General features: G+C 42.0%; 4 protein-coding genes across 4 annotated transcripts; 1 reads left to right on the top strand and 3 right to left on the bottom strand.

Annotated features, from left to right (window-relative positions):
- Positions 1 to 2251: 2251 nt before the first annotated feature.
- Positions 2252 to 3332, top strand: MELLADRAFT_94810 (uncharacterized protein; the record flags this gene model as incomplete). Its single annotated transcript, XM_007417457.1, has 4 exons — positions 2252 to 2675; positions 2752 to 2881; positions 2945 to 3021; positions 3220 to 3332. 4 exons carry the CDS (start codon positions 2252 to 2254, stop codon positions 3330 to 3332), a joined length of 744 nt encoding a protein of 247 aa, XP_007417519.1.
- Positions 3333 to 4462: 1130 nt separating this feature from the next.
- Positions 4463 to 6341, bottom strand: MELLADRAFT_112885 (uncharacterized protein; the record flags this gene model as incomplete). Its single annotated transcript, XM_007417469.1, has 8 exons — positions 4463 to 4638; positions 4699 to 4722; positions 4856 to 4914; positions 4971 to 5049; positions 5122 to 5393; positions 5474 to 5619; positions 6073 to 6236; positions 6308 to 6341. The coding sequence occupies 8 exons, from the start codon at positions 6339 to 6341 to the stop codon at positions 4463 to 4465; spliced, it is 954 nt and encodes a 317-aa protein (XP_007417531.1).
- A 444-nt stretch (positions 6342 to 6785) lies between these two features.
- On the bottom strand, positions 6786 to 7266 carry MELLADRAFT_57895 (uncharacterized protein; the record flags this gene model as incomplete). The annotated part of the gene is made up of 2 exons (XM_007417432.1): positions 6786 to 7131; positions 7204 to 7266. Coding segments are annotated over 2 exons (168 nt in total), but the record flags the coding sequence as incomplete, so codon positions are not given.
- Positions 7267 to 8257: 991 nt separating this feature from the next.
- Positions 8258 to 11115, bottom strand: MELLADRAFT_45784 (uncharacterized protein; the record flags this gene model as incomplete). Its single annotated transcript, XM_007417426.1, has 13 exons — positions 8258 to 8585; positions 8660 to 8776; positions 8865 to 8981; positions 9052 to 9320; positions 9400 to 9560; positions 9627 to 9763; positions 9857 to 10133; positions 10208 to 10300; positions 10387 to 10460; positions 10568 to 10605; positions 10668 to 10730; positions 10806 to 10973; positions 11045 to 11115. The coding sequence occupies 13 exons, from the start codon at positions 11052 to 11054 to the stop codon at positions 8559 to 8561; spliced, it is 1551 nt and encodes a 516-aa protein (XP_007417488.1).
- Between the last annotated feature and the right edge of the window lie 4719 nt (positions 11116 to 15834).

Here is a 15834-nt window from a genome sequence, read left to right as displayed (position 1 = left end):
CAATGCCAAAGCAAAAATCCTATCAGGCTTTGGAATACATTTAAATGGCAAGACCCCCCTCTACAGGTTCCAAGGGACATCTCTGCAATTGGTTGGGATTGTGTTAAGCTAGGCACAATCTGGGTACCATTGTGGATGCTTTACTCAAGTTTTTTGGCTGGGGAGCTTCAAGAGTGAAGTCTCCTTAGGTCCTTTTTTTGACTTCTCAACTTCCCCTCTCCACAAAAAGGTCCAGAAATTAGATATGTTGATCTCCACATCTTGCTGCATAATTTGGCACCCCATTTGTTTGTTCACATTGTGAGGAAGTATTCTGATTTTGAACCCCAGTTTTTGCACAGCGCTCAAGTTGTCCAGAGTGTCCTCTTTCACATGAAATGCACACCAAAATATGTAGATTTGTGAAGAGGTGCCAAGGGAAAATTTGACAAAAGTAAAGAAGTGGACTTAATTATCTTAAGAGCTCCCCCGCCAAAAAAAATGAGTCTGTCCTAAGCCCCTCTTCGAGGACGCGGCAAACGCGCCCGTGACAGGCTTTGTTAAGCTTACATAGCTTGGACCAAACAGCATCAAACTTGAGCTGCTGTACACCAAATGACATTCCATGTCCATGTGCTGTGTCGCAAGGAGGCCACGGAGGGCCGCATACGCGGCACCAAGTTTGCGATCCCACAAGTTACAACTTGCTTGTAAATACGAGTCTTGGCAAATTACTTAGTCAAATTACGGCGGGGAAACAGGCAAACCTTGGAAACCAATTGGATCCGCAATTTCGACTCCGGGGCTGAGTCCCATGATAGCCAAGTTGGCTATCATGGGACTCGGAGTCTTGGAGCGTCGAGCCTGGCTGTCAACGTGATCTACGCCCAGGCCACAAAGCGCCCAATTGACGAAAATGCGTCTGGAATGTCCAAAATTGGCCAACTGGAATTGTGGACGAATGCGGTGTCTCAAACCTGACTTCAGCTGGAGCGTTATCAAAGGTCTTTCGGATTAAAGAGCATCAGTAAACTCACAAGAACTCGGGTCTTGACTCATCATTCCGCTCATCGAAACACAATTGCAAGTTGGGATGCGAGTCACAGATGTCTGACATATTTAAATTTGTTTGGATCGGCCTTCTCGGGATGAGCCCGTCCCTGGAGAGACACAGAAGGGTGTTTCCGGCTGTTCCCGGGTTATCTAATAACATATGCTGGAGGTTGAGACAGGGTATCATATGTTTGTGATGAACAGCAGCCTCCATTCTTGATAACAAATGGCACGCCAATGTATGTAATGTGCCATATGAACCCGAAAGCGTTCGAGTGTATCGCTAAATTCAGCAACTCGACTTGGCGACTGGAAAACCGTTGGGTTTGGTCCGCCATAACCGAAGAGAAAGCTCCTCAAAACATTCACATCCCCCCTGTCGAATTATTGGTGCTTTAAACAGCCAGCACGCGTCCTGTTCCCCACAGGGGTTTTACCGGACCGGAGCACAATTAGTTACAGTGTCTGATAGCCTACGGCTCAGGAGGCACTTGAAGCAATGCATAAAAACAATGATGCTGTGGTTTGGACACGGTGGGAAGTATATGTGCAGAACTTTCCTACACAGAACACATCGCAGGCACATGCTCATCAAAAGTGGAGGAACCCAGTTGGGCTTGGATTGTAGATATGTATGTACACAGTAACAGTATGTCATGGGCATATCCTGGGTCTCAGCGAAAAGTTGAGGGGCACTTGCCAGTTCCCCCGCGCGTTTCGCCGACCTGACAGCCCTTTCAGACAGACAAATGTCCAATGTTTGGTTTCCGCCATCCCCAATGTCACATGATGTCGGGCGGGAAATGGTGGAACCAAAGCGGGGCATCAGGCTGTGAAGGCACTCTTTCTCTTCCTCTAATTCACGGCACGAAAAAGGCTATAAAGTGCGTGAGTCCCAGGGTTTATTTCGGCAAATATTGACTGTTCGGCCGCTAACCGAAAATAGGGCGATTCTTTGAAAAAGCTTCACATCGCAACAAAACTGATCACATCAAAGTCTCAAAAGCCAAGTGTCGTCATCAATCGATAAATAAAAAAAATAGCTGTTGACCGTCAAAGGTAATTCACTAATTCGCATATAAACACACTCAACTATCCTCGCTGCTTTCCATCAGCATCGTCCACATATAAATCAACTCATTGACATAGCTACTTTGTCTTTTTGAAGCGAATCATCCTAAACCACCTTATCATCACCAAAGGTTAAACTTACACCAATATGACCGACTCAGGTTCATCTCCATTTGACTTCCTACAAGGCTACACTACCTACGCTTCACCGCCAGATCCCTCGCAATTGGCAATGCCGGTGCCTGTGCTTGGTTATCAAGATTTTGATCTCGATCTTGAATCATTGCTCCCGGCGCTACTACCTTCTACGTCTTTCTTCGAGACGCCTTGCCCTCGAGATTTTGGAACGTTGATTAGTTCATCATTTCCACAAGATTATTCGCTACCTCCTGTGGATTTTCAATCACTTCTTCCACCTCAACAACCGATATCAAAATCTACACCGCCAATTGAGCCATGCCAGGCTTCTCAGCTCAACCTCCCTTTCACATATGGGCTTCCAACATATGTGAATACGCAACTAACACCGCCGCCCGGCCCTCCGCCGCCTACCTTCACACCTGGCCTGCACTGTAAGTCCATTCCGTCTCTTAAATTTATTTCTAACAATCGGCAAGCTCTGAAGAAAGATTGCTGCTTGACGAACAGATGAAAACTTCGAGCCAATGGCCGGACAAGCATACAGGAGGGAGAGCATGAAACGATCAGCAGAGTCGGAACTGATTAGACCTGCAAAGAAAACAAATACGAAAGCTCAAGGACCGTCTGGCTCGTACTTGTTGAGTACCAGTTCAATTTCTCTTTGTTTCAAGATCCATGTCGAAGTCAGCTAACTGACGAGCTGGTATGATGATCACAGTACCTGTAAGATCTGCGGGCGAGAGTTTGCGAGACAAGCTAGTCTGTCACAACATCAAAGTTAGTCTAAGTCACCTTCTATCCCCCTTATCTTCGCAAAACCTTTCAATCTTTTTATATGTGGCAAATAGTGCGCTATGATGTGTATTGCCTCCAGTCCACTCATCCATTCCAATCACGCTTTAATATCTCTTTATGTAAACATGTCGTTCAACAAATCACTGATCGACTCATTTCTTTACTCTCTTGATATGACAGCTGTGGCACATGACGGTGTAAGGCCATTTGCATGCGAATTCCATTCCTGTTCCAAACGATTCACGACTAGTTCAAATGCGAAAAGACATACAAAAACACATTACAACCGTTGAAGAGCCGTCTTTGATGCCATCAAGACTATCATCAAATCTATCCTTGGCATTTTACATGTATTAAGTAGGGCGGGGAACAATCACAATTGCATCTTTTATTTCATTTTTGAATTGCTAGTTTAGCATCCTCAACATTTTTTCCAAAAACAAAAAACAATTGTACACCCATTTATTGTTTTGTATATGTTTGATTTAAAACAACAGACATTGTCATTTCATTTGTTTTTATTTCATTATTTATACGATACAAAAAACTAAAGATCTCTCTTCTCATTTTTTCTGCAAAGCACAATAGCATTATCCCAAACTCAAAACCACTTTTTGTGTCCAATTTCAATCATCTCTCTGATTATGAATCATTTTTAATTTTATGGCATTTTTAGATCATTTTTGAAGTTTGCTAAAATTCGCTCTGTATACATGTATTTGTAAAGCAAGAGATACTGAAATCAGCACCTTTCATGCATGCGCTTCTTGTGGTTATTGACTGACTAATATACTGTATGATCATGGTAAGGTAAGTCTTACAAATTGCAATTCGTATTCTCAACCGAGTAACAAATTTGCTTCGCAAAGATTACGTTTGAGAATGGATACAAGACCGATAGTTGAATTCTCATAGAACAAAAATAAGTTTCCTTTGAAGAGATGATGAAACTTGATTGATTTAAATTTTGATAAAAATAATTTGTGCTTACATAGAGAACAAAAAAAAGTCAATAAAAATACTTTTACAAGGATATATGTGTGCAAAAGTAACACTCAAAGTTACAGTTAAAAAAGAAAAAAAAGGTGTTAAATTTCACTTGAGAACGCAATCTATGTATGTTTATGTATAGTGGGAAGAAAAATTATAGAAAAGATGTAGAAAAGAAAGAAAAGATATTGGGTTCAAAACAAGAAAAACAACCACAATTGAGTATACATCTATTTATGTGAAAGAAAAGGGGTTTGTTATGAAACATGTATGTTGAGTTTTCATTTAAGAATTGTAGAATTAAAAGTGGTTGAGATGAGTGGAGAATTGGTTTATTCATATATGAGTTCGAGGTGAAGATATGAGACGTTGATTAAACGGAATGAAAAACCAAAGATTGATTCTCAAGTTTGTATATGAGAAAAAGATTGATTCATTTTCCACTTCCTTGGGCACCTTCTTGCATGATCCTTGGTCCATCCATTTGGATGACCACTTTTGGTGAACTTTGGGAAATTTCTTCGTGACCTAAGATCTTACCCATATGTGGCTCGCCAAAAGGGTTCAAGAAACGATAAGCTAGTCCATGTACTATGGAAGCAGAAATACCTATAAGAAGTACCAATGAGGATTGATTCAGAATGGGGGAAAGAGAGATCAAAGGCTTACTTGGAATCCAATAAATCCAATCATCTGAATATGCAATGAAAAAATATGATGAGTTTCCGTTGCTTTTATTATCGGCAACACAAAAAGGATGAGATGATATTACTTTGAGAAAATTGCATGCGACCGATGGAAGTGGCCCAGCATCGCGTTGGATAACCTATGGTTCCCAGATAAGAGTTCTCCGGGGCGAAGCCAGAAGACGCAAAGACAAAAAGGCTAAAAAAACAGGATAAATCAAAAGTTGGAAATGGATCGATTGAAAATAGACTAACCCGAGAGTGATGCCGTTAAGAAGCGGTGCTAGCTTTGGGCCACCTTGTGTAGTCGAGGAATCTGCCTTGATACCGTATCCTGATGATTCAAAAGAGCGGTATAAAAAGTTTAATACACTCAATGTTATTAGGGTTGAATGAGACCACTTACCATACATCATGGAGATGTTGGCCAATGCGCTCATGAACTCAAAGCAAAATGCGTGAGATAAAGCAAAGCTGGGTGATGGGTTGAAATAACAGCCATAACTCTGAACATCTGCAGCCCGTGGTCCTAGGGCCATTGCAAGGGAGATGCCTCCGAGGGTGGCCCCTGTCATTTGAGCAGACACGTAAGCCAAAGCCTTGAGAGGTGAGATAAGACCGGTGATACAGGTAGATAGAGTTACGATTGGGCTGATGTGACCACCTGAGATGGGACCACTTGCAATCAGACGTTCAAAGTAGGAATTATCAGTTAACTTCAAGAGACTTTATCCATTGCCAATATGATACACCCTTACATGATATGGGTCAGAAGAAATACAGCGAGAGCGACGGAGATGGCCAAGTAAGCGCTTCCGTGAATGCCCAGTTTGGCGGTCGATAGAGACATCATGAAAACACCCAAGAACCAGACCATGATCATGGATGCAAACCCTTCTAGACACTGCACACGACGAAATCGAAACATGAAGATGAGTGGGCATATCTCACTGAAACATCTGTCAGAGTCTGCTCACCGCACATCGTAGGGTTGAATGCGTTATTGGCATGCTTGAAGCACAAAAGAAATACAAACAGGACTCGAGAGAGAGATAGACAAAGATATCTCGGCTTTTACCTAAACACTCAAGAATCAGAACGTCAGCATTGTAGGAAGATGAGACGGCAGGAAACGAGAGTAGTACATACCACAAACAGACAACACCAGGTCGCCCGGGGTGAGAGCGTAACTTTCTCGAGAGCAGCTCGGAGCACTAAATGGTTTACTTAAAACAAAGTGATTGTGATTAAAAAGGATTAGGAACTGACAGGAGGCGAGCTCCGAATACCTTTTTCACAAGGATATATGGTACGATATATGGTATGAAGTGGTCGGAAGTAAGTATGAAATATTCACCACAATGTTCAGGTTCAAACAGAAAGACAAAATCGAAAGCGAGAGTGCATTCACATAGGTCAAGGAAACCGAAGTTTGACCAATAGGAAACCTCTTCTCGCCCAGCTGAGTAAGGTTCGCTGCCAAGCTCAGTGTCATTGGGACGGTGTTATCGACTTTGCCGGCTGAATCGTGCACCAAGCGAGAAAGTCTTGGAGATTAGCTGCTTCTACATTTGGTCATCAAAGAGTCACACCGTCAAGTCGACCGATGCGTTCATTTCCAGTCATCAACCAGTTCGATCTACGATAGCTCAGTACAAACTAGACTTTTGTCACTACTCGCCTTGGTAGTTGTCGTGGCCTTGTGTGGGCCAAATCGCCTTTCTTTCGGATAGCGTTATATATGTTGAGTTATTCATTACTTGGACAACGCCAGTGACTTACCTCGTGTGCTATTCGATTAGCAAGCAACATAAGGAGTCGGTCCTCGCAAAGCTTAAGGAGCTGGATCAACATGCGTATCATAGGACATCTCCAAAACATTCGCAAAGTGGTTAGCGCGACAGGGCATCCCATATATTTAGACCGATGGCAAACCAAGATCAACTTTTCAACATCAGGTCACCAGGATAGGTACGATACTAGCTAGAACTTAAATTGTTGCTCACATACGAGCAAGCTATCCAACCATGTAGATTTCTGCAGCGATGGAACACGATCTCCTCGTACTTTGATGATGATGAAATGAATTGGTCTGACTAGCTTTTGTACGTACAACTCTGACGAACGTACGGCGTCTCTTCACCAACTTGGTAGCCATGCTTCGATCGAGGCACACTAATAATCTAATCATGAAGAGCGTCAAGCTTCGGCAATAGAAGAAATTTACACATGCTGTGTCGAATTTTGTGTATTTCTATATGTGATGATATCAAAAGAATGCAGCACAAATCGGGAGCGATGAAAGATCCTACTAAAGAGTTTGACCGTAAAGCTCTTCCTTTGTTGGCACCCCTAATTCTTCTTTAAGAACCTTGAGCTCATCTAGATAAGCCTGGTACTGTGTCTTGTTCTCAACCTACGATTCAAATCCAAGAAAAAAACTTCAGTTGACCATATATGAAGAGACTTGGATGACCATGGTATTGACCTTTTCTTTTAGTCCTTCGAAAATTCGAATTGCCGTTGGCAAGTCATTGACTCGTCGAGCCGCCTGTCGAGGAAAGATATCAATTGATGGTCCGACTATTTACCACATCGGATAGAAAGCAGCTCACCTTGAGGGCAGCTTCGATCGTGGGTACGGCCGGAACAAGATCATAAGCAAAACAGTTGTTAAGTCCTCGTTGAAGCTAAACCCGTATCAAAAGCCAGTAGGGAGAAAACTCAAGTCAATCAATTCGATCCAACCATATGAACCATCGACAGCTCTCTTTTCCCTCCTCATCGATGAATGATAAGGTAACATCCTACATACCTCGAACAAGTCTTCCACTCCATCAAAGAATTGTGTGTATCGTTCGTTGAAAACCGGGTAAGTCTCTTCAGGAGCATGACCAGCCGAATAAGCTATTTTTTCGTTGAGACGCGCGAGTTGAAAACCAAGTCACAGTTCTCAGCTTCTGATGATGCAAAATGATTTCCATATGATCGCATTCAAATCATCAAGAAGACACCAACCTCGCTGAGAAGACCTCAAGGCTTGAAGAGTGACAAATTGGCTCCGAACTAGACTTGGGGTTTGAGGAGTCAATCTGATCGTTGGCTGGATGACTGATGAGCGTAAGAGCCTTTGGATGGAAGCCATGACGTAGTGAGGTGAGTGGTAAGATTGTGAGTTAAAGTGTTTTGTTGATGATCCTGATGAGTTTGCTGATTGGTCGCATGAAATGGGACAAATAGGAAGTCACTCTTTACCACATACACCTATCACTCACATGTCACCACATTCCGCAGTAAATGTCGACGCAGTCGTTCTCATTCACACGAACCCCCGGGCAGAGTCTCAGTAATCTCATTTGAGGAAACCTGTCCGAGTCGCAGATCATGAAAGCCTCTTTCAAAAGACATTCCCTCAGTAGCTAGTAGCGGGAAAACCCTTGAGACTCAAGTCTGAGCGCAAAGATATGTAAAAGGTCACAGTGTGTAATGGTTGCTTCATGAGATGGTCATACATCCGACGCGGTAGTGATTGTTAAAAGGTTGATTATACGGAAAAACACTCAATTGACTGAGCTGCTATCTTTTTATTCAAATGCAAATCATAAACAACCAAGTCATCTCTTACTCCAGAAGCCGCGGGGTGTCCTTCCAACTGCTCAAAGAAATGGTTTACACTGTTTACACTGCAATTCATCCCTCCGATGGTGAGTAGTAGTCTTTCCCATACATAAATCAAGCACTTCTGGAGGTTTTCGCCGACCGTAAACAGACAAAAGGTATGTATACATAGTGTGTTGGCATTTGAGCAAGTATGATCCCATGCACATACTTATGATACGTAGTTCATGCTTTGATGGCCGCTTTCAATGTCTATAAAAATCAAGTAGAAACACGTCAAGAAAATCAACACAGTTGATCTTGTGACGCGTGATTGAATAACTTACTTTTTCCATATCATCAAAATCTTTAGTGTCTACCTTCACCAACTGTTCGTCTGATATCTCTAAATCGGATTTAATCTTCATCATATCTTGATAACTATTTTGATCATGAATAAAATTCTAACAACATAACCCCAACCAAAACAAACAATCAGATCTTGTTCCAAAGAGCTCTTGAATAGATAGATAGTGAGTTCAGTATACTGACAATCGAAATTCCTTTTCGTCCAAACCTTCCAGTCCTACCGATCCTATGTAAGTAAGTTTCAGCATCGGCCCCTCCTTTCATCGGATCCCTTGGCAAATCGTAATTAACTACCAAGTTCTATCCATCACCATAATTTGAGGCTGAATCAGCCTCCGATCCCAAAACAAGAGCAAGAATTGCAACTCACAACTTGAGAGATATCAATTCCTCTAGCAACCACATTGGTGGTAATCAATACTTTACTTCTACCTTCTCTAAAGTCATCAATTGTCTGATCTCTTCCTTCTCCAACTTGAGCTCCATGTAGTACGGCAACCTTGTGACCATCAGCATTCATCCTACGTGCAATCTCATCTGCCGTTCGTCTTTCTTGGGCAAAGATGATCGATTGACCTATAGTCAATAGTTGATAGAGCTCTACTAATACTGTGTACTTATGTTCCCTATCGTTACAATCTTGATGCGATTTTCAAAGTCAGCTTGATTTCGTACGTGAATGTAAGAGACGGTGCGAGAACAGAAAGGCTTGACTTACCCATGTAGAATTGTTTAATGCCTTCTAGGGTTAATTCTTCCTTCTTCAATTTAATCTCGTTGGCATTAGGAGCAAATTTCGATGCATATTTCCTCACATGATCTGGGAATGTTGCTGAGAAAAGGATGATTTGAGCTGATGAACTTTGTCGTCCGATCGCACTGAGATACGAATCCATCAGTCAAATGACGATTATACTGATAAGGATTCAAAGGGAATGAGCAGACTTTTTGACCCCGATACACTGTTCACCTAGTGAACCAGTACCCACCAATACATCTGCTTCATCTGCTACCAAGACTTTGATCCCACTTGGGTCAATCACTGGTTCTCTTGTCCCACTGATTCTATGGGTAGTGAGAGCCTGAACGAATCAAAACAAGCCGCAATGTGTTTTATCAGCTTTGATTGAAATCAAAGACACTTGCAATAATCAACTTGAAGAGGGAATACTCACATCCTTGATTGTCCCAGGTGTCCCCACAATGACCTGGGCTTCGATCCTTTCACCCCTTACGAGGGTATCTTTCGAAGCCAAACACTTGGTCACACCTTCTAGATATTGACCCATCTGATCTGCTACATCCAAAATCTGTCGCGCCAATTCACGCGATGGACAAACACAAATTGCTTGAGGGACTTTCCTACTCGGGTCTACTCGTGATAGCATCGTCAGGACAAACGCAGCAGTCTTTCCTGTACCAGATTGAGATTGACCAATCATATTACGAGGTCTTTCTCCCCACGCCCCAAAACATCAATGTAATGCTGAACGATGTTGTAGAATCTTGGTAAGAAGGAGACCTACGGGTCTTGAAGTAGTAATGGCAAGGCCCTCTCTTGAATCTTTGAAGGACGTTGAAAGCCCATTCGATAGAGTCCTTTCAACAGTTCAGGCCTCCTATCAACATGAACATCACCCAAGTCATCAAGAAAATTAGATATATCTTGATCATAAAAGGCCAAGCGGATTTGATGCAAACTTACAATTTGAGATCTTCGAATGATTGAGCGGAATAGAGTGGTGAATTAGGATCAGCTTGTTGGTCCGCAAGTTTGATCTTCAGAGAATCGGATCAATAAAAGTCAAGTCAGTTGATTAAAACAGTGTCTTCATGTGATTGGTCGCTTGCCATCACGATGGTTTTAAAATTCAGATCGGACGTACCTCGACTTGATGTGATAGGTTTTGTAAGAGCTGTGAGGCTGAAAAGAAGACCAGAGGTCAATAAAGTCTTGAAATGAAGATTTCAAGCATAATTCCTCACCTTTTGATTGAGTGATTTCTGCTACCGGATCATCTTGAGGAAATTTTTCTGCTTTTGGTGACTCTGATCAAATTCGAAATAATTTAATGGTCATGAGAACAAAACAATTTCGCGTTGAATTTTAGCCAGAAAACAGACCAGGCGAAGCAGTGGGTTGAGAGATGGGCAATCCAGTTTTCGGCTTAGAGTCGGGTTTGGTGTCTTCTGGTTTTAGACCCATCGAGTTCAGAACGGAGGTATTCTCCTCAGCTGCATTAGGGTCGAGAGCTGAGAGACGGGAAGCCAGTAGGTTTTCGACCTCGTTGACTGAAATGACAGAACAAGAGTCATGAGTTGGTCCAGCTTGAATGAAATTTGAGGTATTTGAAAATACTAACCATCACTCATGATACAAGATGTGAGATTGATCTTGAGATTGTAAAGAGTTTGGTGATCAGAAGCAGTCTTTCCAAAGCGATGAGTAGTTGAAGTGAACTCGATGAATTTGATTTTCGATCGCATACAAAATCATTACCCGATGCATCTGTACCGACGGATCAACTTGATGTGCCGGATCACACTCCTCATTACACCACGGAGGGGCTTTGAGTCTAGAAATGGCCTTTCTTAGTCTGAGAATGGTCATTCCTGAGGGCCACCTGTAGACCGGCTGGCAGGCCATCGATCGGCGGCCCACTGACCGCCTGAAGATGGACAAGAGAAATCGAGGCCGTAGTCGGCCTCTGGGCCATCGTCAGACCAAATACGCGGTGGCGGCCTGTCTGCCTGCTAATTTTGTCAAACCTTTGCAAAAAAAACGATCAATGACCTGGAAAGAAGGTTGCCAAGTGTAGTTTTTACGTGATATCATTGTCAAGTTTGAGTCTGGAGGACATCAAGAGTCGCTAATCACTCGTGAAACCAATATCACGATATGATTGGTGTCTTTCGTGATGATCCTGGCTCAGGTTTGAACTCGGAGTCGCTTGTTTTTGTATATAATTATACAAAGTAACAAATCCTTCATGGAAATTCTGAAGTATCTGCTTGAGGACTACGACATGGTTCTGTCCTTAATGTACATACTGTGTACATCTGCTTTTTTGATGGACGGAAGGCAGATCACAGCCCGCCAGCGGGCGCAAGCAAGCCAGCCTACCGGCGAGCCCAGCAGGTGCCTGCCAGACGTCGCGCGTGAGGGCCACCTGGAGACCGCCTACCTTTGCAGAAGGGCAGACCGTCTCCAGGTGGCCTGGATGGACCGCCTGCAGGCGGGCAAAACACCCCTGTGGTGTACAAGCACCCAATTGACATCCGATCAGGAAGGTAGGTAGCCGTATCCCCCCTTCTGTGAGAGGACCTGAGTGGGCTGATGAGACGTACAGTTTTTGTTTAATTTTTTTCCAGTGGCGCTTTGTGGTTTTCTTTTTTTTGCTCGATCTCGCTCGATTCGAGAAGATTTCTCTAGATTTCTGTACCAAGCCATCTGTATTAGTGAATCGCTGGTCTCTATCAATCCAATCTGATTCCAGGATAGACGATGAGTCCAGAGAACATTGTCCCTGGTCAAATCCAAATGAAAGCTCTGATCATGCGCAGAGTTGTATGATCTCCTGGGCCCTTAAACAGATGGTGGAAAATGGCAGGAGTATCTTTTCCTCAGGGATCTCACGGAGCACAGGACATTTAATCTCCTGGGCCCTTGTTTCAGCCCGATACTAATGAATCAATTTTTTTATCAGTTAGCCTAGCCATGCAAAAGCACTTCATTTGGAATTGTATCTTCATCATCTTTATTTTTTATATAAACGCTCAGCATCTCATTGTCCCACCGAGTATAATCATTCGTAATCTTGTCTCACATCAATTCCTTACGTGTCAAAAATCTGATACTCGCTTTTTTCGTTTGCATGCTACTTGGATCGTTTTCCTTTCAGTACTTCAGTACGCGTAGGAAATCTTTTCAAGCAGCTCACTTGCATCACCTCCTTCTTTCAAAAATATAATGATCACTTTTTTTTGCATGCTACTTGAATCGTTTTCCTTTCAGTACTTCAGTACGCGTAGGAAATCTTTTCAAGCAGCTGAGTTTGACCACGTCCTTTCAAAAATTCAATTGAACACTTTTTCTGTTTTACTTGAATTGTTTTCTTATTACTTTAGCTTTAGCACCTTGAACTAATAATCTTGGTGATTGATTTCAAATGAATGTCTAAATAATAGTTTGAATGATTAGTGAGCGATATGGAGAGACACATAAGAGAGCCATCATGCTAATCAACAGGCGCGTATCCCAAGATTGAAACCTGATAATTGGAAATCCGAGTGATGGGATGTGAGACATGTAAGATAGAAATCCAGCATGTCGGATTTGTAAATATGAAACTCGACACAACTGTGCAAGTGATATTCACAAGATAAAAAGTCTGCCATTGTTTGGAAGACATCCCACGCGCCATACATTTATCTTGCCTAGGCATCACCATGTTCATCAAGGACTTTGTTAGAAAGCTTAAGACCATCCCTGACATATATAATAACCTTCAAATAGAAGATCTTGTTCGCTTTTGTCATCTTGGGGGTGATTTACTTCAACGTGCTGGCCGTGGTTTAGATTTATTGGAAACTTATTCTCACGTAGAATACCTCTTTGAAGCACTCAAGCAGATAATACCACGACCAGCTCTTTCCCACCTATGGGTATATACATTCCCTTTTCTGGAAAGATGTCTAGTCAGCCCACCTGAAGTGGTGAGGAAGGTTGGTTTAATTTTTGATCCTCAAATTCCAACTTGTTTTATCTATCCACCGGTCAAGCATTGCCCGTTCTGTGATCCAAATCATCTTAAACATATTCCTGTCAAGGAAAACAACATCATCAACGGCTATCTTTATTGTCTTGATGGGATACAAACCATAAGAATTGTATGTCTGTATTGTGAAGGTGATTCATATTTTTGTCTTGCGTATGAGAAATTCAAAGCACTAATGAGGATACTTACTTCATAGGCTGTTCTACTGCATTTCGTCCTTCATACTATTCACGCAAGGGTACTCGATATTTTTACACCAAAGCACAAGGACAAGATCCAGAGATTTTTCAAGTGCATCAACACTACTTTATGACTAGGGAACTCGCTGAGTATTTCTCCTTTATGCAGATGTTGGCCCAGTAAGCATTTGATGGTTTGTCTTTGGTATATATCTATTATCTATGAGGAGAAACTCACTCTTGTCTAATTCATGCCTAGTGTCTCAATATTCAACCTTGTTAACTTGTATAACAAGCAGAATCCAAGTGATGAATCAATCAAATTCAAAGAAGAACAATCCTTTGGAGCATTGATGTCACACAAAGTCTGCAGTGATGCACTGGATATTCACCGCCTATTGTATCACTTTGATCTCCGAGGTGCTGTCCTTACTGTCCCAAACACTGGCCTCGACTCTTCAAGATATTTAAAAGCAATGAAAGAACAACTTGAATATTGGTCCAAATCTGGTACTGAGTATAGAGACCACACGTGTGACAAATGTCTATATGTCTCCGATGAAAATAAAGGTACCAATATTATCCTGCTCTTTATCTTGATTGGTTTTCTGACATGTTAAAACCTTGTCTTTTGTGTTAATATAGCAATCCGTGCTTGTGTTACTGATGGGGTCACTATTGGACATTGGTGCTGTAGTGCTTCAAGTGATCAATTAAAGAAAATAGCCGAATTATCAAACTCTCCAATGCCCGATGGCCCTTGTCTCAATCCATTGACAAGCATTCATGATAGATTATGTGAAACCCATCAACGTATCTTGAAGGATCAATGCGTAGTCCAGCCTTGTATAAGGCCACGTCGACCTGACTATGACACCTGCAATGATTCTGAACATATTGCTATCTCAAATCAGTTTCACCACCGCAAGCGTCAAAATTTTACCATGGCATCAAAGCTATCGCGCCCTGGAGCCAAACTACCAACAGACCCATCGGTCCATCAGAATTGTTGGACAGCAGAGTTAGATGAATCAACACTTGTTGATGTTGATGAATTTGATCGAGCACATGAAGCTGGAAGATATGGAGGACAAGATATTGACAACAATCCTCAATACATTGGAAATCAGACCAATCATAATAAGGGCCGCAAACCCTGTATGTCACGCTGTTGAACTCACAATGATCAGCTGATTGTGAGTACCTGCGGTATCATCTTGGCACGGTCTACTTTCTTTCGAGCAGAAGCTCCCAGTGCTGTGAAGGTCAGTGATACACTTAGAAATTGATGTGATTCTAGCTGACATCAATATATATCACAGCAATTCATACTGGACTCTTTCCCGGAACGGCTCCCCAACCTCATTTTCTACGATAATGCATGCAATTTGGTCCATCACATTTGGAGTAATCCCAAGGATGCAGAAGCATTCAAAGATGTTGTCATTCCAGTTGATGTTTTCCACATGTGCTCACATAAAGAGTCTGATCAATTCTGCCAAGAGTTTACCGATCCAAACAAGATACCAGACCTAAAAAAAGGTGGCAAGTGGATGTTTAATTCATCTGCTGCCGAACTGACAAACATTTGGTATGGTGCTTTTGCATCCATTTGCAGGGGCATGAATGCTATTCGATATAACTTTTTTTTGGAGGAGATGGTCAGATTACGAAATGGATGGTTGGAGAAAAAGCTAAAAGCACGAGCCGATGTAAGTTTTATAACAAAGGGGTGGATGTTTTAGTTGTTCTAGGCTGTTTGATTGTGACAACAAACACGTGATTTTTTTTGGACGCAAAACAAATTAAGAAACTCCTGAGATTTGAAGTATTTTAATCAAAGTCAAATGTTAATTATCTTGACTCAACAATGATCAATTATAATTGACTTATATGTGAGAATGTGTCGATCAACCTGTTTTTGAACGATCTCAATCATAAGAGCAATTGATCTAGGACTATGGTTTAAGTGGCACAAGGATCTAACTATTGACTTAGTGATCTTCAGCTTGAAGTCTCAAGCTCGAGAACCTTTTAGTCATGGAAACTCTGATATTTCAATGATAGCAAGATGGTATAATGATTTGTGTTCATATCTATGCAATGATATTCTAGTTGACAAGAAACAAATTGAAGTATTGCTAATAATGAACTGTACTTTTTCTAAAAGAAGAGGCCCACATCAAGACGGGAATC

Source organism: Melampsora larici-populina, assembly GCF_000204055.1.
Source record: "Melampsora larici-populina 98AG31 unplaced genomic scaffold MELLAscaffold_73, whole genome shotgun sequence".
In the NCBI taxonomy this organism is placed as follows: domain Eukaryota; kingdom Fungi; phylum Basidiomycota; class Pucciniomycetes; order Pucciniales; family Melampsoraceae; genus Melampsora; species Melampsora laricis-populina.
The sequence above is the reverse complement of the archived record's forward strand: the minus strand, read 5'-3'. Positions and strand labels throughout refer to the sequence as shown.